We start from the raw sequence: 23,330 nt of genomic DNA, 5'->3' as shown, positions 1-23,330 counted from the left end.
TACAATCTTATCTCCATCATCTCCTAAAAAAATCAGGGGAGCCTGCTAACTTACAATAATATGTTGTAGAAGACCCAGCATTTTATCACAAATATTGTTCATGCTGAAACATGGGGGTTAAAAGAGTACCAAAGTATGAAGGATACATCCGGACCTGAAAGAACTGGAGGATAATAAGCAATAACTTTTAGACAATGCATCTTTCAAGCAAAATGTCTATTTGGGTGCAGATAGAAGGAATAGAGATGTTTGATTATATTTAGGAAGTAATCAGAAAATAGATTTAGAGTAAAGAAAAACAAGAGCCATGTAGAGAAATATTAATAAAACAGACTTCTGAAACAGGAATTGCTCTTCTTCTACCAAAAAAGAGAGTAAAAACAAGACTAAAGACAAAATAAACATACAAACATATGTATTTACAGGTATACAGCCTAAGCAAAGCAGGTGAATTTACAAAGACTGGGAACTCCATAATCCAAAAGTTTAATAGAGATTCTATATTCAAAATAAGCAGATGCACTTTCTTTTTACTTTGAAGATATATACTACTTTTAAATTCCAATTTATTTCTGACATCAAGTTATTTTCATGCTTCTCCTTATAGAAAGTTCTCTGTTTTAAACTAGGTGTTGCTTTAAATGTAAAATCCATTATTTCTACTAGGCAAGCTATGTAATTGGGATTTTTGGAGCTTCTGTGGAATATTCAAATTGGTGTATGTCTAAATTGAAAAGGAAAAAGGCAATAAGCTGTTTAGAGAATATAAATTGAAACATTCAGCTGCAAATGTTGTGAACTGATTAAGACCCTTGTACTCAGACTGCACTTAATGTATTTCATTCTCCCTTATTTTTTTTTTTTTTAGTCCTGTCGTTATTAGGGTGGTGTTGGCTTTAATTATTTTCTAAAATAGCAATTGACAGTCAAAATAAATTGCACATTTCACAGTTGTTGGAAATTGCTGACAAAAATAAAGTAGTGCCAACCTTAATTTTCCAAAGATAGGAGAGCTACTAAGTAAAATTACAAAAACATTTCCCAGTAGTAATATCACTTTTTACTCAGTGAATACTATTGAAGCTAATATGATACTAGAAGTTTTTTTTTAAAGAAAAAATAACTATTATATGCATAACATATAACAGAGAATTCTATTCCCATGTTATTCAAACAAACCATCCTAATGAGATCAGCAAGAAAAATTGATTGAAATGTTTTTCAGGCTCCAAAGAGCTACTGAGTCACTGAAGAATTAGAAGGTCAAGATGTTTTAAATGGAGCTCCAGAGTAGTGATTGACCTGGGATATGAAGCTTGGTAACAGCCTGATAAAAAGACCAAATCTTTTGAGGGTGCTTGAGAATGGAAGTAGAAAAATTATTGCTTGGTATCTTTCAAAGACCGAGGTGGCTCTGTAAAATCTCCAGGATTTGGGTTGGGATCTAGAAGAGTTACAACTTAGGAGTGAAGATGAGGCAGAAATAGATCTGTCTTCATAGATACTGAAGCTCAGTCTGAAATCATTTCAATCATGGATTGGAATGAGATGACCTGTACACAATAGTGCCATTAGTCCATCTGCAGAATGATAGATTATCTTTGAAAGACAATAACATCATCTTAGGCCTCAAGTTATCTTTAAATTTATTCACGTAAATTTTCCCACACTAAGACAGAAATATGAAGGTATACAAGGAGTGAAGATATTGTGACCATAACCGAAAGACATTGAAAACAGGAGAACTAAAGATTCACATAACAGAATTATCAGTTAGATTTAGAAAACAATATTTTAATGTTCAAAGAAAAATAAAAGGTTGAGAATTTAGGCAGATATTTGAAAACTCTGGAAAGAAAAGTATGAAAACGTAATATGAATCCCAGAAGGAGAATATAAAGAGAATAATAGAGAATCAAAAGATGACAAGATTATGCTAATTTTTCAAATTAAATATATATCAAACCATAGACTCAGATAACACATAAACCCAAAGCAGGATAAATATAAAACCACAATCATAACTATGTACACCATAATCAAACTTCTGATAATCAAACAAAAGTAGAATTTTAAATAAGCCAGGGAAAAGACTTAAGGAGTACAGTAGACTTTTCAACAAAAAGAATGGGAGTCAGAAGTCAAAATAATGCAATTTTGTGAAATAAAGACAAAAATAATTGCCAACATGTATTTTTTTCTGCAAAAGTATTCTCTAAGAATAGAAGTTAAATAAGTTCAATAAATACATTTTAAGATGAACAATAATTGAGAGGACTCATCAAAGACAGAACCAGAATAAAGCATTAAAAGTGTTTTTAAGGAAGAAGAATAATGGTATCAGTTGTAAGCTCAGTATTAGAAGGAAAAATGAAATTGCAGTAAAAAGGATAAATCTAAATAAAGATTGGCCATGTGATATTATAGTAGTAGATTTTAACTTTAAAGTATATAATTAAAATATATCACAGTAATAGAAAAGTCAAGAGGAGCCTAAATACCTTAAAGGTATTCAACTCTCTGTGAAGTATTTTCACATTAATAAACAAACAATTTTTATTAGTATTTAATATTTTAAAGATGCACATTGTAATCTCTTGGGTAATCACTAGAGTTAGTGAAAAATAAGATATAACAACCAAAATACCAGAGAGGCTAATAGAAAAGATAGTATGACAATTAATCCATATGGAGTAAGAAAAAAAAAAATCAAAAAATAGATTATAGGACACATGAGGCAAATTAAAAATAAACATTAAGTTTGACAATTAAAAATAGATAATTCTTTAGAATAAAAAAAACTATGATTAAAACATAAAATATTAAACTATTAGAAGAACTCATAAAAGAAAAACTGCTGGGCCTAAGGCTAGGCAAAAGTTTCTTACATATGATAGTGAAGGCAAGATCCTTAAAAGAAAACATTACTAAATTAGGTTGCATTAAAATTGAAAACTTTTTGTACAACAAAAGTCCTGTTAATAGGGTGAAAAGACTAGTTAAAACTGAGAGAAAATATTTGCAAACCATGTATCAGACAAAGGACTTGTATGTAGAATATAAAAGTTACTCTTAAAACTCAACAGTGGTCCCAGAGAAATAAAAAAACTATGTTCATACCAACACCTACACTCAGGTAGGTAGTAGCTTTATTTGTAACAGCAAAATACTGACAACCAGTCAAATGTCTGTCAATGGGTGAATAATTAAACAAACCCTGTTACATACATACAACGGAGTATCACTCACCAATAAAAAGAAGCTAAGTATTGATATACATGCAACAACCAGGATGGATCCCAAGGGCACTATGCTTAGAGACAAATAAACATCAATCAAAAAATATTTGATTCTGTTTATATAGCAATTGCCACATGACAGAAATATAGAGTTGAAAAACAGATTGGTTGTTGCCCCAGGACAGGAAAAAGAGTGTGTGAATACAGAGGGGTAATATGAGGGAGTTCCTTTGTGGGAATGAATAATTCCGTATCTGATTTTGGTGGTGGATACATGAATCTATGCAAGAGATAAATTGCATAGGACTATATACACACATGAATGAATATAAAAATGGTGAAAACTGAATAAGATCTTTAGTTAATAGGATTTGTATGATGGGGATTATTATATTATTATAATAAACCTTTCTCCTAAGTCTTCCAATAAGTTCCATGAGGCAAGAATTTTCTCAATATTCTGTAACAAACACTTATTTCATGAAAAATATTATTAAAATCTTAATTTTGACTTTGCTAAATTAAAGAGATTATTTCTCACAAAAAGAATACTTATGATAATACTTTTATTATAGGAGTACATTTTAATATTTTATGAATGTGCAACAATGTTATGTGTGGTAAAATATTGCTTTTATTGTATAATTTGGTTGATATAGAGTGGGTGTGATTGCAATATAATGTGTATATTTTTAGCATTTAATAGGACTGATTCATTTGGAGCAAAAGAGTGTGTGAACCATAGGGTTGATTTTAAAATAGCCAGCCTATTTTCAGAGTTCTCTTTGTCACCTAAATGACTTTCTTCCCAAATAAGCTATAATTTTCTAGTACAATTGTCATAGAATTCTACCTTAGCACTTTTTCTCCTCAGTGCTTATCCAAATGCTGCAGCTGGAATTTCTTATGAACTCACAGTTATTGTCACGCACTCTGATACTACTTCTGTAGACAGAATTCCCTTTTCATCATAAATGTGGACAAAGACTGTGAATATTTTAACCTTCAAAAATCAAAATCTGCTAGTCTAAGATCTCTTTTAGCAAAGGTCTGTAGATATCACATTTAAACATTAAACCCTTTTCTTATATGATGCATGTATTAGTATGTTGTTTTGTCAACATTATGATATACTTCACAAGGATTCAGAATACTATAAACTCAGTTTTTAGTGCAACAAATTAGTACTCAAAGGCTCAGAAAATCTTGGAAACTAAAGGAACCATTTAACCAAACACACTAAAATAATTATCTAAATACAGGAAGATAATGTATGTTAAAGGAGAAATTGCTGGAAAAGTAAAGCATGTGACAACATTTTGATTAATGAATGTAAACTGGAATTTCTCCTTTTGAGAATTAAATAACAATGTATAAATTATCCTGTGTCTGTAATAATTTAAAAAATTGATTGTTTAACTATAAAGGGAAAACTCAAAGCACTCTGCTGGCAAAAGAAAGCCATTTTGAATAGAAAATATTTAAAAAGTAACCATATCACAAATATGAAATAGAATGTAATCAGAAAAAAAAACTTTAAAAGGTTGAACAATATAAAAATAGGTTTAATTTAATTGAATAATAGAATGATTGCACTAGTCAAAATTATTTATCAGATTAACTCCTTAACTGCCTGTCACTAAATACCACATAGATTCATAGCTTCTTTCTACTGAAGATATTCCATCCATCTATTCCATTACTCATGAATACGTCAATACTTGTGAAGTAGTGTCAAGTATTTTATGTTTCTTAGTCCTCCTGTTTTTTAATATGGTCTTCATTCTTCTAATGTTATTGGATTCAGTTGCCACCACTTTGAAAACACCTCCTTCAAGAAAGTCAGAAGAATGCCCCACCTCTGAGAACACAAAGAAGTCTTACTACTTCATTCTCAGTCTTTAAAATGTCCTCCCCACTGACTTGGAATATTTTTTATTGAATATTCTCTCTCCACTCTTTCCAAACAAATGGGTCTTCATTATCCCGAGGCTCTTAGAAGGAAAAGTTGAAGAAACACTATGTAACTGACAAAACATAGGGAAAGCAGAAAGCCATCGGTCATAAGATAGATAGATGTTTAAAAAGGGATTTATCCTCCTTCTGTCAACCATGTATTTTCATTTCTCCAAATCTTGAATGGAAATTTGGCCACTGATCATAGTAAGAATGGAAAATTTAAAATACCTTTAGTGCAATATTTTGTTTCACTATGAATTTATTTGACAGAAAATGTCCTCTATGTCAACAAATTACGTCAAAATGTGGGACATGTTTATTGCATTTCAAATCGATACTTACTGTAGTCCAACTGACTTGTTGACCTAGGTCTGTAAAATAAAGTGTGACAATGGAGGAAGATGCAACACTTTGAATGGTTATGTAGTCCTTCAAAAAGGGCCCACCTTAAACAACAAGGAAATATCATTTTAATACAATTTCAAAGCATAATGATAAATAATTTTAATGTGAAACCAGTGAAAGCTAAGGATGAATTTTACATAGAAATCGCAATTTACAGTAAATCTTTAAAGTAAGATAACGTGAATAAACCCATTTTATAAAATATATCTGGCAAATTTTCAAATACACAGTGGTTTCCCAATGCTATTTAAACAAAGTACAAACTACCACTAGCTACTATCATATTGTGTTCTGAGAAAATGTAATATTAGGTGATATCATAATCAACTATGATACGAGGTATTTTTAAAGTATAATTTTGTGTGCCATTAGATATACATATCAACTGTTCTATAAATTATTTTATTATAAGATAACTTATTTGGAGTAGAATGATTTTAAAAGTCATTGCAAAGCACCTGGGTATAGGCATGATTCACCTTTTTAAAAGATGGTTATGGGTGCTGTGTGGTAACTGGGAAGAAAGGGAGCAAGATTACTTAGGAGGAAGACAAAATTCGTCAATCAGGGTATGAGGTTTGTTTGAATTGACATGGCATTGGTGGAAATGTTAAAATTTCATCAATCCCAGACATATTTTGAATTTAGAGCAGGTTCAACTTGAGAGAAAAAAGGATTCAGTGAGATACAGGCAGTACTTATATTTTTGACCTGAGCACTTAAGTGCATTGTAATATCATTAACTGTCATGAAGAAGATTGAGGAAAGAGCGGGATTTTGGGTGAAAATGAAAATTTCGGTTAGGGTGTATTTAGTGTGTGATATCTATTAGACCTGCAAGTGGGAACTGTCAAGTAGGCAGTTGGGTAGTTCTGTAGATTATTTAAAAGTCATTAACAGTTAAAGCCATGGGGCATGATGAGATTATTTATGCATTCAGTTTGAAAAGAAAAGATGGAAACTAAGACTGAGATTCCTAGCACTCCAGGCTTTTGAAGTAAGAAGACATATATATTGCAAAGATTACTGAGAAGGAATTTCTCATTAAATAGGAGGAAAGTAAACAGAACATGTCAGAAGATGTGTAAGGGAAATGTTCTGTTCTTAAAAATAAACACTAGGTAAGTCTGGCAAGTGTGTCCTGAAGAATATGTACAAAGATGTCCTTTTTAGCACTGTTTGTACTAGCAAAACATTGTAAAAAATTTTGTGTTCATAAATGAGATATGGATAACTATACTTTGTTTTATTTTTTTCATTTTTTAAAATAATTTATTTTTATTTTTTTTATATTCTGTACAGTATACTGTACAGAAAGAAAAATGAGTAGATTAGAGCCATATGTACCAACATGGATGTATCTCACAAGTATAATGCTATTAGTGTTGCTGTTGTTGTTTTTATTTATATTATAGCTTATGCTAATCTATTTGTGATTTATATTATCTTCAGTCGTGTACAGGTTTCATTTATTCTCTATTATTGAAAGAAAAAGATGTTAATTTGTGACTATCATTAGATAATTTTCAAACTCCAAGGCATAGATTTACAATTACAATTATAGGTATTTTAATGTAAGATAAAAATATAAAATTGTTATATATTAATTTTGATAAATACAACGTGAATATAATAGGCTATCACTTCCTTGATTAGGTTATGATATATGACTTCAAAAGAGGTCATCTAGGTGGGCCTGAGTTAATAACAAATTCTTTAAATCTGCATGAAGGAGTCAGAAAGAAGGATACAGAGCTTCAATATATTGATACTAGTTTTACCGACCAGGGTTCTGGCCTCCTTAATTGGTAGAAATTGATCAGACAAGAAGTTCAGGTGAGGTTTTATTGGGACGCCTGCTACAGCAGGGGGAAGAGAGAACAAACAAAAGATTTCCTTGCTTGCCTGCTCCCTGAGGCGGGGGCGTACTTGTTCCTTATATGGAGTGAGAGTAGGGGTGTGTCCAGAGATAGGGCCAGAGGGGTGGCTTAGGTGTTTTGCCCACCTCTTAGGTGGTGTTGTGTGCAGGGGTCATGCGCAGTACCCTGCTCTTGCTCCCGACCCCCCCGCGTTTCCTCCAGGCTCTTCAAAAGTAGCAGGTGGGTTTTTTGGTCTCTTTGTATCTTCCGTCCAGAATTTGTCCCAACTGCACATACATGAATTTATTTTTAGTCCCATACAGTTTATTTGTATTTTGTTGCTTGAGGAGAGGTGTGTCCAGGTGCAAGCATTGCAGCACTGCAGCAAAGGATCCCAGGCTCCAGCCTGTCTCACTAGGAAGAGTCACTGTACAATTGCTGGCTTAAATTTTCCAGTGGGAGAGGAATATGTGGGTCCAGGAGACCATGCCTAATGGAAGCCCATCCATCTACATGATACTTTGACCATTTAAGACCACTGAATTTTCTGCCTGAATTAACTCAAGTGATGGATCTTTTGGGGTCATTTTCTCCCAAGAATGGGCCAGACACTAAGGTGCATACTTCTAACCTTACAGGTTTGTCAAGGCTGTTGTATAATGGGGTATGGATGGTTGGAGTCAGGGATGGGAAGAGAAGGACCAACTTTACCCATGCTTCAACTTTCTATTGGACAAATCTAATGGTTCTAAGAATTAGAAATTCAACCCTGTACTTCCAGGACATTATGAAGTATATTAATTGTAGTAATAAGAGAGAGCACATTTTAGTTACCAGTTTGTATGACAGATTTATTGCAATAATGACTGCAATTATTCACCATTACCAAAACACCATTTGCAATATGACTTTTAGTTCCTCCTATTAAGAGTTGGTGTCTATTTTCCCACCCCTTGAATATAGGCTAGCCTAGTGTATTGCTTTGACAAATAGAATGTGGGACAAGGGATCATATCCCAGTTCTAAGCCTGAATCTCATGAATTCTTGAGTTCTTGTACTCATTTATTTGCACCTCTGACGACACCATGATAACAAGCCCAGAATATTCTGATGAATCATAGAGCAGAGAGGAGTGACTGTAGTTGTGGCCATCTTAAAAAGGTCAGTCTTCAACAATCCACCAGTTGACTGTAGCTATTTGAGTGAGATAACCAAGCAAAGCCAAGTCCAGCCCAGCTCAGAAGAAACACTGAGCTAAATAAACCTTTGCTATTTTTCACATAAAATCAATTGCTTACTCTTTTATTTGTGTTTTAGCAGTCTTTTGTGTCAGGAAACTGTAAAGGACTCTAAATTCACATGGCGTCATTACTTATAGTGCAATCATTCTGGCAAATATATTCTGGCAGCAACTATAATGTAAATATTCATGCCTTGCTTTGTTTTTGTATTAAGTCTTTTTCCTTAATATTAGTAGTTACAACTATGTTCAATGAAGCATCTACCACGTACAACTCATTATAGCATTTTATAAACATAATCTTATTTAATATTTACAAACCTCCCCACCCCCCCACAAAAAAAACATAAGTTAAGTTCTTTATTAGCTCTACTTTATAAAAGAAGACTCTAAAGATAAGTAGAAGAGGCAGGTTTAAAATTCTGCATTACTGTAAATAACCTCTTCTTTGCACCATGTCCTGCTTGTATTGCTAAATGAATTGATTCATTTTTAAAAATATGCCATCATATTCTTATCAAAGAACACTTGGAGGGTTATACTTTATTCAGATCACACCCTGGAACACTCAACCAGGTATATAAGTGAGGGGAAAGTAAAAAGTCACATTCACCAGAAAGGGTGAAGTAACAGAAATCCCCCAGTCCCATATAGTGTCCTTCAAATTGAAGTTACATTTGACATTGACATTGACGCCTGTGGCATTCTCAGTTTTCTTTATATAAGAGTCAAGTTCAGAAAACAAAACCACTATTTCATTTTATGTTATTTCAGTATCCGTGTGTTGAAAGGTATTTATGTGCCTGGCACATACTATGCCCTGCAGAGGCAAAAATAAACAAGACAATGATTCTCTTTTACACTCTAGCCAGATGGGAATTTGTCTTGAACAATTAAGTTTGGAAAAATGTGAGGCCTTAAGAAAGTGTGACTTTTAAGAATTATGTGGATTCCTATGTTTTCAACATAGAAGTCTCATAGAAAGATGGAATATTTAAGATAACAATGAAAACAACAGAATATCTTAGAGAAATCCAAGAAAATCATCATTTGTCCTTAAGTGAATGTGATGTCTAAGAAATGATACCCTGAATATTAGGAAAAGCAAAAACTGCAGAAAAATAAAATGCAGTTCACGATTGAATGGAAAAATTTAGATATTGAAATTCCTTAATAGATGCCTCTTGTAGATTTACTGTCATGGACCTGAACTGAGTATCCCTCCCAAATTTACATTCTACCCACAGCTTTCAACAAGTCCAAATTTAAGGTCAAATTTATGCAATGTCAAAAACAATGATTCTAAGCAGTATTCGCTTTAGTGTGTATATTTATACATTTTCTGAATGGAGAATAGGGTTTGAAAATTTGAAATACTTGAGGGTTATTAATGGATACAATACTTTTCCCTATAATTCATTCATTCTGTTCCTCCTTACCTCCCTTAGTCTGCTTTTAAATAGGAAAAAAAAAAAAAAAGGAAACAGAGCTAAGCTGTATCCCTGAGAATATATTAGGAAGCAGTAGATTGCAGGAATATAGCAGTAAAAGCTTTTGAGATAGATGTTAGTTCAAATCCTGTCTCCAATACACACTGACAGTGAATGTGTGAAATTTATTTCTGTGAGGCTAAAATTCCTCGCCTATAAAAGGGGAACACTACCTTTTTGGGAGGATCAAATGAGATAATATATTTAAAGTTTTTACTACAATACCTGCCATTTAGTAAGTGATAAATAAATATTATCTATTGAGACAGGAAAGGGACTCTAAATAAAGAGATTCGTGAAATTGGTTCTTACCACGTTCTAGCTGCAGGCCCACTCGAGAAGGGTACCACTTTGGACCTATTCAATGAAAAATAACATTTAATTGTAAGCAGAGGTGTAAACACATTTTATTTATTTATTTTTTAAATGTATGCATGTATTTATTTATTTATGGCTGCATTGGGTCTTCATTACTTCTTAGGGGCTTTCTCTAGTTGTGGTGAGAGCGGGCTACTCTTTGTTGAGGTGTGCAGGCTTCTAATTGCGTTGACTTCTCTTGCAGAGCACAGGCTCTAGGCGCACAGGCTTCAGTAGTTGTGGTACATGGGCTCAGTAGTTGTGGCTTGCAGGCTCTAGAGAGCAGGCTCAGTAGTTGTAGTGCACGGGCTCTGCGGCATGTGGGATCTTCCCGGACCAGGGCTCGAACCGTGCCCCCTGCACTGGCAGGCGGATTCTTAACCACTGTGCCACCAGGAAGCCCTAAACACATTTAAAAAGCAATAGTTTCCATTGGAAGACAGATTAGATCTCAGGAAGTGAATAAAAATGATCATCCAGTGCCAGAAATGGAGATAGTGGTTATCCTTTGCAGGGTGCTGAGAAGCACTGTGGATAGTTCTGGAAGAAAGCATGATGAGAGCTTTAGGGGTGGTGGTTTTCTGCTTTTTGATCTGAGGACTTTTTAAATAGTTGCATTCAATTTGTGGACATGTTCTAAAATAAGTGACCTATGACTTGTGTGCTTTTTGAAAATTACTCTTCAAAAAATAATCTTAAACATCTTCATTTAAAACTGGAGAACTATGACTTCATTTAAGATTTATTTAACATTAGCATGTGAAAGTGAGTTATTTTCTCTATCAGGTGTAAGGCACTCTATCAGAATAATATATACCATTGACTTTTAGTATTATGGGCATATTAATTATAGCAGAATCATCACTTTAGTATCTTTTACTTACACTATTATTAGTAATACATAGATTACTAAAAATTCTATCTGGTTAGGAAAATCAAAATACCTTTATTACACACTGCCATAAAAAAAAAGTTGGTTCACAATTACCAGAATATAATTATTTTCTCTTAAAATGAATTCTATGTTACTATTTTAAAGTCTCTATTGAAAATTTAATTCTTAACTTTGAAGTACAATTTTAAGCACATTCAATTAATAAAAAATAAATTGAAAGAAGAATATCATCAAAAGAATATTCCACAGTTGTTATTTCATTCTCAAAACATTACTTTCTAAAGTGTCAGAGTAATTAATGATAACATGGCATAACTAGACTATTGGGATCAATTCTTTCTAAATTTACTGCAAAAAGACAACTATACATGCAAGTTCTCATGGACAAAAAAGTCACAAGTCAAAACTTGTAATCACAAGTTAAAAGCTATTTAGGATTATATCTAAACAAAATTTAGTAATAGCGAGGCAAATGAGGAAGACACAAACATTTACCTCTGACCTTTGATTGTTTTTAATTAGAAAATATGTAGGTAAAGATACTTTATTTTTGTTTTGTATTTACTAATAATTGTTATTATTTATATAGCCATTTGTTGTTCTGAAATGCATGTTAACATTATCTGTTTAAAAGTATTTATAAATAGCTACCTTTATTATTCATATTGAAAATCTGCTGCCAAAGAAGCATGATGGAAACAAATGCAAAGAGATGTCTACAGTTTTAATTGTTTCCAATTATGGATATTGAAGAAAAGACAAAACTTATGACATTCCATTTATATTTGACAAATAGTCATTGAGCACTTATGATTGGTGTGCATAAGCTGTCAAGTTCTGTCCATTTTAACAATATTCATGTAAGACATCATTTTCAATAGCACTTTATGATGCCTTTAATGGTGGAAATGCCAATGCAAAACTTACTCTATCATTCTAGGCAAATAGATCTGTCTATGAACTAGATGAATCAATACTGGCTGAATCCACAATGATCAGTCAGAGGAGTTAGAAGCTCTAAACACCTTTAGGGAAAACCATGTCCTTCCAACTCTCTCCACAAGGATAAACTATAAATCTACTTATGAAATAAACCTGGCACTTAATGGTTGTGATCTTTGAACACTGTGTCCTAGTGAAAGAGAATTAATAACTGCCTATTAAAGCTATAGATTAGTTTCAGTCTTTTCAAAGAGCAAAACATACATTTTCTGAAGTGCTCTGTGATTGTTGGGGTGAGATGGAATAGGCTGGAAGAACAGCAGAGAAAAAGACAGTTTATAAAGGATAAAAGACCCATGTTGTACAAGGGTTTTTAGCATATATGAATGGTCTAGAATATTATTAATAATGCTGAGTACATTTGAACTTGGACAGCTGGCTCACAGCTGAATTATGACTATGTAGTAGATCTAATGCATCTGCCAGTATCTTAAATTACTTAAGATGTTGAACTTGACTTGTGTAACTCCTGTCATATTCTAGCCATGACTTTGCGTTCTATCCTTGATGAATGGAAGTGTTCATATCACTATGTAGTAACATCCTAATAAGTACTGTCTGCATGTAATTCAAATATATTTTAATAAGATAGGGTTTTCTAAACTGCTGGTTTTGACCCATTAGTAAGTTGAAAAATAGAATTAATGTTATTCTCAACATTATATAAAGGAATAGAATAGAATAGGATAAAGCAGAAATGGATTGCCATGGCCGGGATGTCATATATTAGAATAAACTCTGGATAGACGGGTTCAGTATTGTTTCTTGAACTTTTGCTTCAATAACTTAAATTGTAGAGATACATTTGTGTTTTTATAAGATTAATGTTCATTCTTTATTCTGAATCATATGGATCTAATATATATATATATATATATATATATATATATATATATAGTATTTTTATTATAAAATAAAATACATTTCCTAAAGCTCTGTATTATAGAGCTTTTTCATAAAAATTGGCATCAGTGATTGAATTAAATCCTGTAAGATAAATAAAATATATTTAAAATGTTTGAACATTTTCTTTCTTCAAAAAGATTTGTTTTAAAATTTTGAAACATAAAGGAAGAAGGCAATAATATAATTATATTGGAAATAAATCATCTAAAGTATGTTATAAGCTACATACACTCAAGTACATATGCCAGATGCCTGTCCTTACTTTCTTTTAACCTATGAACATGTTGACTGCCATCATTTTTATTATGATTGGAATTCCTCTTATAGAATATTGATCAACAGTATAAATTTTAACTGAAATGCACCATTCATATTTCCAGATATTCAATTTTAGAAATGATAAAAGTCAGCAATAGAGAAATATTTTATTCTTGACTCACTGATGACATGTGTTCTATCTTTGTGTATATGAAAATATAGAGCCAATTAGTAGTTACAACATACAGACTAAAGTATGGATAGATTAAATTATTTAGTGTGGTATAGTTTAAAAGGTATTAAAATTATTCTTGATAGTTCTTGATTACATATAGTATTGAATACTTAAATGAAACATATGTGTCATATTAATACTGAGAGAGGAGAAATTTAGAAGAAAAAGTACTGGAGGAACTTTTCAGAAATAATTAGTATCCTTCATGACCTAGAACTTGACTCCCTTACATAAGACTCTAGGTAAAACTTGCCCCCTAACCTCTACCATTTTCTTGACCACCAGTCTTACTAGAAGGGAGAAATTGAGAGCAGTTAAGGATTAATTAAAGAAACCACTTAATTAATGTGGTGGAATATTCATAGTGGACCACAGAGACATTTGGGGAAAGAAAGCAGTGATTTATTTTTGTTGTTTACATCTTGGGTGCTTTGTGGCTGGTGCAGTGAGATAGGATGAAGAGTAAAGAGAAACAGAATACAGTTCTTAAGAGTATGCGTTGCAGAGCTGGCTGTGATCAAGAGTTTAGCAGAAGTAAGATAAAACAATGTTGTACAAGTTTCTATGCAGCTCAGTTCAGTGCCTCAAAATTCCATAACTGCATGTAGGAGAAAACAAGTGAATTTGTCTGGATTGTTCACTGTGACCTACCACTAGATACAAGTGTTGCAGTCAGAGTTAATCTGGGAGATGACAGTTCCAGAGAGGAAGAAGCAAAGAAGGCCCATATTTTCTAAATAATTGATATATACAGGATATTAGGAAATACATTTGAAATGTTCAGAAAAATAAATATGTGACATGTCAACAAAACCTTTAGGTAATAAAGCCTCAAAATGTAGCATTATAAATTTAAAGGGTATTAATTGTTATTTTCAATAACCCATTTGAAAAGTGAACTATATATAATTAATGTGTTTATATGTAATATAAATATGTTATATATTATATATATTTACTTTTTTCAAATACAAGTACATATAAAAGGACTATGTGTATATATATATATATATATATATATATAATGCAGATTCATTTTAAGGTTAAAAATATAAAAAATGGAAAAATAGTTATATGAATGGATGAATAACAAGACATTAATACAAAGGAAACATTTACAATTCTATCTGGAATAATAAAGTCTGGCATAATGTGAATATGTACTAAAAGTTAATATAATGCAAAATCTCTTAATGACATTCTCTATATGAAAATTAATAAAGGAAGGATATCATCAATAGTTGATGAAGAGGTTTTGATGGTAAATTTCTGAGCATAGAACACTGCATTTCACCTTCAGTAGACTTTTTTCTTACCACAGAAAATGAGAGTAATACTATAAATGCTAAAATAAACATAATTAGAAGGCCATTAAAATCCTATAGGAAAGAAACATTTTTTAAAAAATCTCTAAAACTTATGAAATCAACTTGATTTAATCTAAAATGACTTCCTGAAATGAACTAAATAACTGCAAGTGTAATTGAAAAACAATTGTGAACCAGTAGCTGCTAAGTGCATTTCAAATGGCATCCCGTTTCAGGATAATCTTGTAGGGCAAGCAAATAAAACCAGAGTGTAATGAGGAATAAATTAAAGGAACTATAAGCATGAGGTAAAATAAAGAAATTAATTTTCCAGAAGAGGGATGGTAGTAGTCTCCTGTGCTTAAATTCTATGACACCAGATCTGAGTTTTGAACATACATCTATACACAACACTTTGAAAAAAAGATAACAGGCAAGAGGCCATTTGTTGAAAACATCAAGCATGATGATTGGTCTTGAAATGCTGCTTTTCATGAGGTGATTCTGAAACATTGTATATATTTTATCTAAAGAAAAAGATTTAGGGGAAAATGAAAGTAATTTTTAAATACTGAAAAATTATTAAGCAGAATAAAGACAAGGACTATTAAAAACACCTTTAGGGTTAACTGGAAGAAAGAGTATTTGTGCAAGGTAAGAATTTCACTGAAAGTGGTTAGCCACTGGTTTCCTCTCATAGATATGTGTAATGCGAATATATAAAGATAATGTAGCATAAACTCCTCTATTTGGTGGGGAGGTGGACTGAAAAACTTTTAAGATACATATCAATTCTCAAAAAAGCATTTATTAATAATTCTGTATTATTAAAAATGAATACCTGAAACTTTGCATCAGGTTTTGCCAATCATCCTAATAATATATATTTTTAATCCTTGCTTAAGGTAAATTAAATTAAGAAAAATAATTGGCATAATAAGCATAAACTACTACACATAACATGCATAATGCTTTTATGTATAATAAGCAGACATAAAATTTTTCATCATAGAATATTCATACTGTAAAATTCTTCAAAATATATCTACTCTTAATCATAACAATGAAAAAGATAAGGCCAAGTATGATGAAATTATTTGCCTAAATTAAATCAATGATTTAATGGTTAAGTCTGGTCTAGCACCCAAGACTCTCAATTCTCAATTTACTAAACTTTCTAATATACCATGGTTTTTTTTTTTTCTGATTCTTTTAAATCAGTAAATAGCACGTCAAAGAGTAGTAAAAGGAAAACAATAAGTGAAGGAAAGGAAAATGAATATATGTAGCCACTCTTATTCCTCAATCCCTTGATTGTTCTAAGCCTTAACTGAGACTTTTATTTTATTTATATGCAGCATATAATACAATAAATGATCAAAGACCAAGATTAAGTCCAGAGAGCATCAGATATGTAAAGTGTCTCATAAACTTAATCACCTAAATTTATTAAAAATGAGTAAAGATGTAAAATAAAGAATCAAAAACATGAGAAAAGAATATGCCACTATAAACATTTAGCGTTTTATTTGATAAAATACCAAATAAAATTTATAGAAAACAGTTAATTTTATAGTAATAAAAATGTAATAGAATGATGGTATAGTCAGTAAGACGAGGCAGAAGAGAGAATTTTTCAATTGGAAGATGAACCAGAAGAAATTACTCAAAAAGTAGAAAATTAAAAGGAATAAGAGAATATAAAAAAACATTAAAAGAAATAGAAAATTGAATGATATTCCATACATTATTCATCCTTAAGCATATGCAAAGAATTCCATTAACTACAATAGTAAACTATATGTTCTACCCAATTCTTCCTATTGAGGACAACTAAGAAAGTATGGCAAAATATTTTATCAAAATCTCCATAGAGTTAATAATAAAAATGAAGTATTATGAAGCTAATATCTGGGGGAAAGGGAATCCAACAAAGCTGAGCCCAGCAACTGAAGCCTCATTCCTCTCAGGATATCTGCTTATATTGAAAGAGACAGCTGAGCAAGGCTTTCCACAGACTCACAAGCCTGAGAAAACTGAAAAGCAGATTTTATTCTCAATCAAGAAGGAGAAGTCCTAGTAAAAGCCCACTTTTTCAACCAGTATCACAAAATAAGGACAAATCAGAAACACAAGTTCTCACAAGGAATGAAGCTGAATTTTGAATCATCTTAATACTTGTTTGGATTCAAGGGATCTGTAAGTTCCAAAGTCCAGCCCTACTGCCTGAAGAAGCAAAATTAATCTCTGGAGACATACAATTTTATCCAGAGTCTTTAATTACCTCACATTTTTTGATATTTTCAAATTTCATGAAGGGCAATTAGACTGAGAACAGATTTCAAAATGATGGCAACAAGAGATATTGTCCAAATAGCTTCCAAATGGAGTACTTTTTTAAAGGAAATATAAAATAGTAACATTATTAGTTAGACTGACAAATCTTACCATCAATAGACCCTTGTTGTCTGTTAGTAGATGAACATCTAAAGGATCAACTTTGAGAAAAAGAAATTAATTCTAGGACTGAGTTGAGATAAGCTAAACAATATTGAGCAAAGAAACTAGCACATAAGTAGATGTTTTATATAAGTTAGCAGAATATCTATATAATTTGAATATATAAATTAATAATGATAAATAATAATTTACATTCATATACAAAAACAAAATACTGGACAGCAATAATGTACAAAGTGGAAAGTATTCTTTGGATTTTAGCATTCTGAATACCTTATAAAATTTAAGAAGGATGTAAAAAATAATAGTTAATCTCAGATTTTGATAAAAGGTTTTTAAAATTTTTGGAGCAGTTTTATTAGTAAAATTTTATACATCTGGAAATCTAAACTTTTTCTTAATAATGGCCAACTATTTTCCTTATTCTGGCATCCAGAGATGTACACAACTTTCTCCTTTCCTGTCCAGCAAAAGCCCTGCTCCAATGGGAAGTTCTCATGTGTACAAAACAAAATTAAGGGACAGGAAATATTGACCAGGCCATGGAATGCTAAATAGGAAACATGGTAGCATTACAGAATGTCCTGCATACGTTGAATTATCACTTTAGCTACATTGCTTTAGTAGTAATTTTATACTCTTTCCAAACAGTAAAAGCCTAAAAGCCTGAACAAAAGGGCAAACACATGAATTCTCTTTCTTTTTTCATTGGAAATAAACACCAAGTATCATACAAAACCCTTCCTTGATGTACTAAAATACTTAATATTGTTGAATCAGTTGTTTTATTTGTGAGAAATGATTCCTTCCTTATAGTACTTCACTAGCAATAAATGAACCATTTTATTCCCTGTACACCATTTCTTTGCAGTCTTATATTTGCCACCTACTCAATTAAGTGAAAACGCTAAAGTGGAATCAAGGAAACCAGTAAAAATATGTGTGATAGTGTTTATGTATCTGAAAAATAAGAGGACAGTTTCCTATCTTATACCCAATAATAACAACAACAAGTTTTAACACTCAAACCAGCATCAACCAATGTGTATAATTTTGCTGACCTTGAAAAGAAAATGCATCTGCTAGAGAGTTTGCTATTACAAAGTTCGCAAATAAGAAAGACAAAGTGTTATAATGCTGTATAATCAGCAACCACAAAGCAATCCTTCTGTAGGAAAACAGACATTGTTCTAAAAATATTTAAAAGCTGCATAAACAAATATTCAGAATTATAAAATAAAGAATATGAAAGCAAGAGACATAAAGTAACAAGCCAATTTCACAGTAAAATACAGGACACAAAACAAGAAAATGTGGGACAGGAAGAAGAGCATACAGAGCACAACTGAACTATTTCTTTGTCTTCCCTGGTTTAAGTTTATAACCAGTTTATTCATGTAATTACCCACCATACTTCTACGGAACCACCAGGATTGATCATCATGCCTATACCTATACTTCCATTTACTTTAGATATCATTTAGTTGTTCAGATGTCTCAGAGCATCCAACATCAGAGTGATACTTCTCCCAATTTGGCTTTGTACAACAACTAATCAGACCTAACTGTCCGTCTCTCCATGTTTTCTCAGACTCCTCCAATGTACTTCAGGGCATTTATAGTCTGTCATCGGCAACAACTTTTAAATCAACAACTTCCACTCAAAAAATCCCTCAATCTTCTTACGTTAAAACTTTTCTGCATATTCTTCAACTGGTATTTATTCTTTATGCCAAACCCAATTGTGTGCCTTAAAGTATATTAGGAATCCTCCTTGCTATTAAATCCAAAACATTTTTTCTCCACTCTCCTTTGGTAATTCCTATCAACAGACTTTACTACCTAGCATTATTTCTTCTTGTTGCCATCTATGATCCACAGGTATTTCCATCTAAGTCACTGAGGACTTAACTCAGAGCAACCTCTCTACCACTATTCATTTACCATTGTACCATTGTAGGTGATTTTAATATCACTTAAATTCCCTGTCCTTTAGTTCCTTGATCTACTCATCCAAATATTCTCTGTCTACTCTCTCACTCTTTCCCAGAGTCTCATGCTCACCAATAAATGCATTGCCTCCAAAACACATATTTCCAACATCCTACTTCCTCATCATCACTACCATTCCTTCCTATTTAATTTAGTATTTCTAGCTCAGATAATTTTTGATTCTCCAAGGACTTCCCAACAATTATCTTACTATTTTCACTATGATAAGTTTTTTATTTCTCCCACATTTAAGTTTTTCTCTAGGCTCAATTCTAGTATCCATAATTGTAATCACACCTAATCAATGATCTTAACTACTTCGCTACTTACAAAATGCTAAACCTTGTTATATTCAACTATTCCATTCTCTGTGTCTGAATCTGAGTTTTTGAATGGTTTTCCTCTGATGCTATCACTGCCCTGGTTTCCCTGATACTATCAGAATGAGCAGACCCCAGTACTACTTCCCCGTTACTTTTTCCCATTACCTTGCTTTTTGATCTTTCTATCTGAAATGATTTTATGTAGCTATTAAGATGCTTAGTATACATTCCTCCTTACTGTTGTGCAACATCATGAGGAAAGTAGCTATAGTCATTTATATTACCACTATATAGAGAAATTAGAAGATTACCTGGCACAGAGGAATGTGTGAATTTATAAGATTCGAATAAACACATGGCCTCTTATTGAAGAATAATTGGTAGAAGATATGCACCATAGTTTTAAAAAAATGTAATATTAGTTATTTATAATAAATCCTTTTCCCTGTATAATGAATCATTGCCTTGTTACTAGTTAATTGCAAAGTCTGTGGACATTGACTGGGTTTAAACCCTGAGACTATAATCTACTAGTTGTCTTATTTATCTTGAGCAAGTTACCTTTCTGAATCCTATTTTTCTCGTATGTTAAGCAAAATTTTTTGAAAACAAATAGAGGAGGGGTAACAAAGTTGTCTAACTCTTAGGGATGTTTTGAGACTTAAATGATATAATGCATGCAAATAACCAAAAACTCTTAACAACTAATTGAAAGATGTGATGTGTGTAAGAAAGATTTGTGACTGCTGAAATTAACAAAGATAAAGGGGAAATATATCGTAATCATTTCCAAGACAGAGTGCATGGGCAAATTTAGCCAGGTAAGAAATAAATACTGTGATACAGTGTCTATTTGCCTACATCTTCTTCATATGTTCATGTTATTTACTTTGCAGTAAGTTACTGTTTCTCAGTGGTGCAAAGTGATCATGCTCATAAAAAATGTGTATGAACAATTAAAAATTTCACACTATGCTAATATAATTCTCCTATTTACCAATCATATACGAACTCCCTAGAGTTACAGAAACAAATAGAGCAAATAAATAATAGAGTATGAATAACGTCACAGTCCAAACACAGTTGCTCTTCAACAGGGACAAAACCAAGGAAACATTCCTCACCCCACACCTCAAATTATACATTAAATAGATTTTTCTTTGTCACCACCTAGATAAACATACACACATACACTCAGAGTATGAGGACATTATGAGAATCTTCTGGGCCATAAGAAGCTTGAACCTGATGCTAGAGGTAGTTAAGTAGTAAGGACAAGATACTAGAGCAGGTCAGTATATGAGAAAATGTATCCAACAGGTGTCTACGCAGGCATCTAGATTAAAAATTACAAAGACTTAAACTGTGGTTATGAGAATTACGGTGATTTGCAGATTTCAAATATACCAATGGTATGAAATTCGTAATTTTTTCAGTAGTAGTCATTTATTTATTAATCAGAGGCCCCTTTCAGAAAATTGCATTGCAATTTCTGAACACAATCTAAGAATTTTAATAAATATACTTGTAATATGGCTTTATATACACATGCCTACACAGCCATACCTATATACAAACAAACACAAATAGTTGCTCTTATAATTGAGATATTTCACCTTTTTTGGGATTAGGAAAGTTTACATTAATTTGTCATTCCCCAAACCCAATAGCTTCAAATATAAACAAAATGCTTAGGATATATATGACTTCTCATTATCAAACTACTACAATTACTGAGAAATCCAAACACAGTTTTCAGCTAAGGCAGATAAACAGTTCATAAGGTGAAAATCTTCCATGTCAATAAACCCTAGGACTTTTTAAATGACATTTTTATATCACAAGATGATTTAATATGAAGTACATTTTATTATATATTGTCCCAAAGATTACTTCTTTTCAGTTTTCACCAATTGTTAGGACTTGGAAAAAACCTTGAATGTTTCCAGATTGAGTCTATTCCCCCAGGTATGTGTGTCAAAATTCTAATGAATTGCTCTTAGGTGTCTGCAATATGTACAAGATATTGAGATGCCAGATTGGCTGTTTAATATACAGTTGAAAGTTCTAAGAAGGAGACAGTTTTGATTTCATTTATTCATTAGTGATATTTTCTAAGCCATGGGAATTATTGAGAACATAACATAAGAGAAAGAAATGTAGAATTAAAAGGGGAAATTGTTGAAGATAGAATCTGAGAAGTAATGAATATTTAAGAGGCTAAAAAATGAAGAGCGGTCCTCAAAGGAGTCTGGGAACAAGAAGTTAGAGATGACAAAAGTCAAATATAATATCTTAAAATCAAATGGGCAGAGAGTTAAAATCAAACAAACAAAAGAAGACAGTGAAAGAGAAGAATGGTGTATTAGGTCAAATGCAACTGAGAGTTCAAGTTATACGTGACCAAAAATGATCCACTGCCACAGCAAAACAGAAACTGCCAGTAACTTTAAACAGGTCTTTGGCATGCTGACAAAGAAAACTATTTTGAAGTGAGTGCTAAGTGATGGACAGAAGAAGGAGTGATGGTATTGCTAGAAGTGGTTTGTAAGTTGAGATATTCTTTTTTATTTTTTAAATTTTATTTATTTATTTATTTTATACAGCAAGTTCTTATTAGTTATCTATTTTATACAGATATTCTTTTTTTTAACATCTTTATTGGAGTATAATTGCTTTACAATGGTGTGTTAGTTTCTGCTTTATAACAAAGTGAATCAGTTATACATATACATATGTTCTCATATATCTTCCCTTTTGCATCTCCCTCCCTCCCACCCTCCCTAACCCACCCCTCTAGGGTGGGACAAAGAACCGAGCTGATCTTCCTGTGCTATGCAGCTGCTTCCCACTAGCTATCTATTTTACATTTGCTAGTGTATATATGTCCATGCCACTCTCTCACTTTGTCACACCTTACCCTTCCCCCTCCCCATATCCTCAAGTCCATTCTCTAGTAGGTTGGCATCTTTATTCCCGTATTGCCCCTAGGTTCTTCATGACCATTTTTTTTGTTGTTTTTTTAGATTCCATATATATGTGTTAGCATACGGTATTTGTTTTTCTCTTTCTGACTTACTTCACTCTGAATGACAGTCTCTAGGTCCATCCACCTCACTACAAATAACTCAGTTTCATTACTTTTTATGGCTGAGTAATATTCCATTGTATATATGTGCCACATCTTCTTTATCCATTCATCTGTTGGTGGACACTTAGGTTGCTTCCATGTCCTGGCTATTGTAAATAGAGCTGCAATGAACATATTGGTACATGACTCTTTTTGAATTATGGTTTTCTCAGGGTATATGCCCAGTAGTGGGATTGCTGGGTCATATGGTAGTTCTATTTTTAGTTTTTTAAGGAACCTCCATACTGTTCTCCATAGTGGCTGTATCAATT

General features: G+C 32.2%; 1 protein-coding gene across 1 annotated transcript in view; it reads right to left on the bottom strand.

Annotated features, from left to right (window-relative positions):
• TECRL (trans-2,3-enoyl-CoA reductase like) overlaps positions 1–23,330 on the bottom strand; it is a gene marked incomplete at both ends in the record, with an annotated part of 97,505 nt that overhangs the window by 33,619 nt on the left and 40,556 nt on the right. Inside the window, 2 exons of the mRNA XM_081231091.1 lie at positions 5,541–5,644; positions 10,506–10,550. Coding sequence (XP_081087217.1) covers positions 5,541–5,644; positions 10,506–10,550 — 149 coding nt within the window. The remainder of the gene's footprint in view (positions 1–5,540; positions 5,645–10,505; positions 10,551–23,330) is intronic.

Source organism: Mesoplodon bidens (genome assembly GCF_964165515.1).
Source record: "Mesoplodon bidens genome assembly, chromosome: 1".
Classification (NCBI taxonomy): domain Eukaryota; kingdom Metazoa; phylum Chordata; class Mammalia; order Artiodactyla; family Ziphiidae; genus Mesoplodon; species Mesoplodon bidens.
Note: the sequence above shows the minus strand (reverse complement) of the source record. Positions and strands in the feature narration are given on the sequence as shown.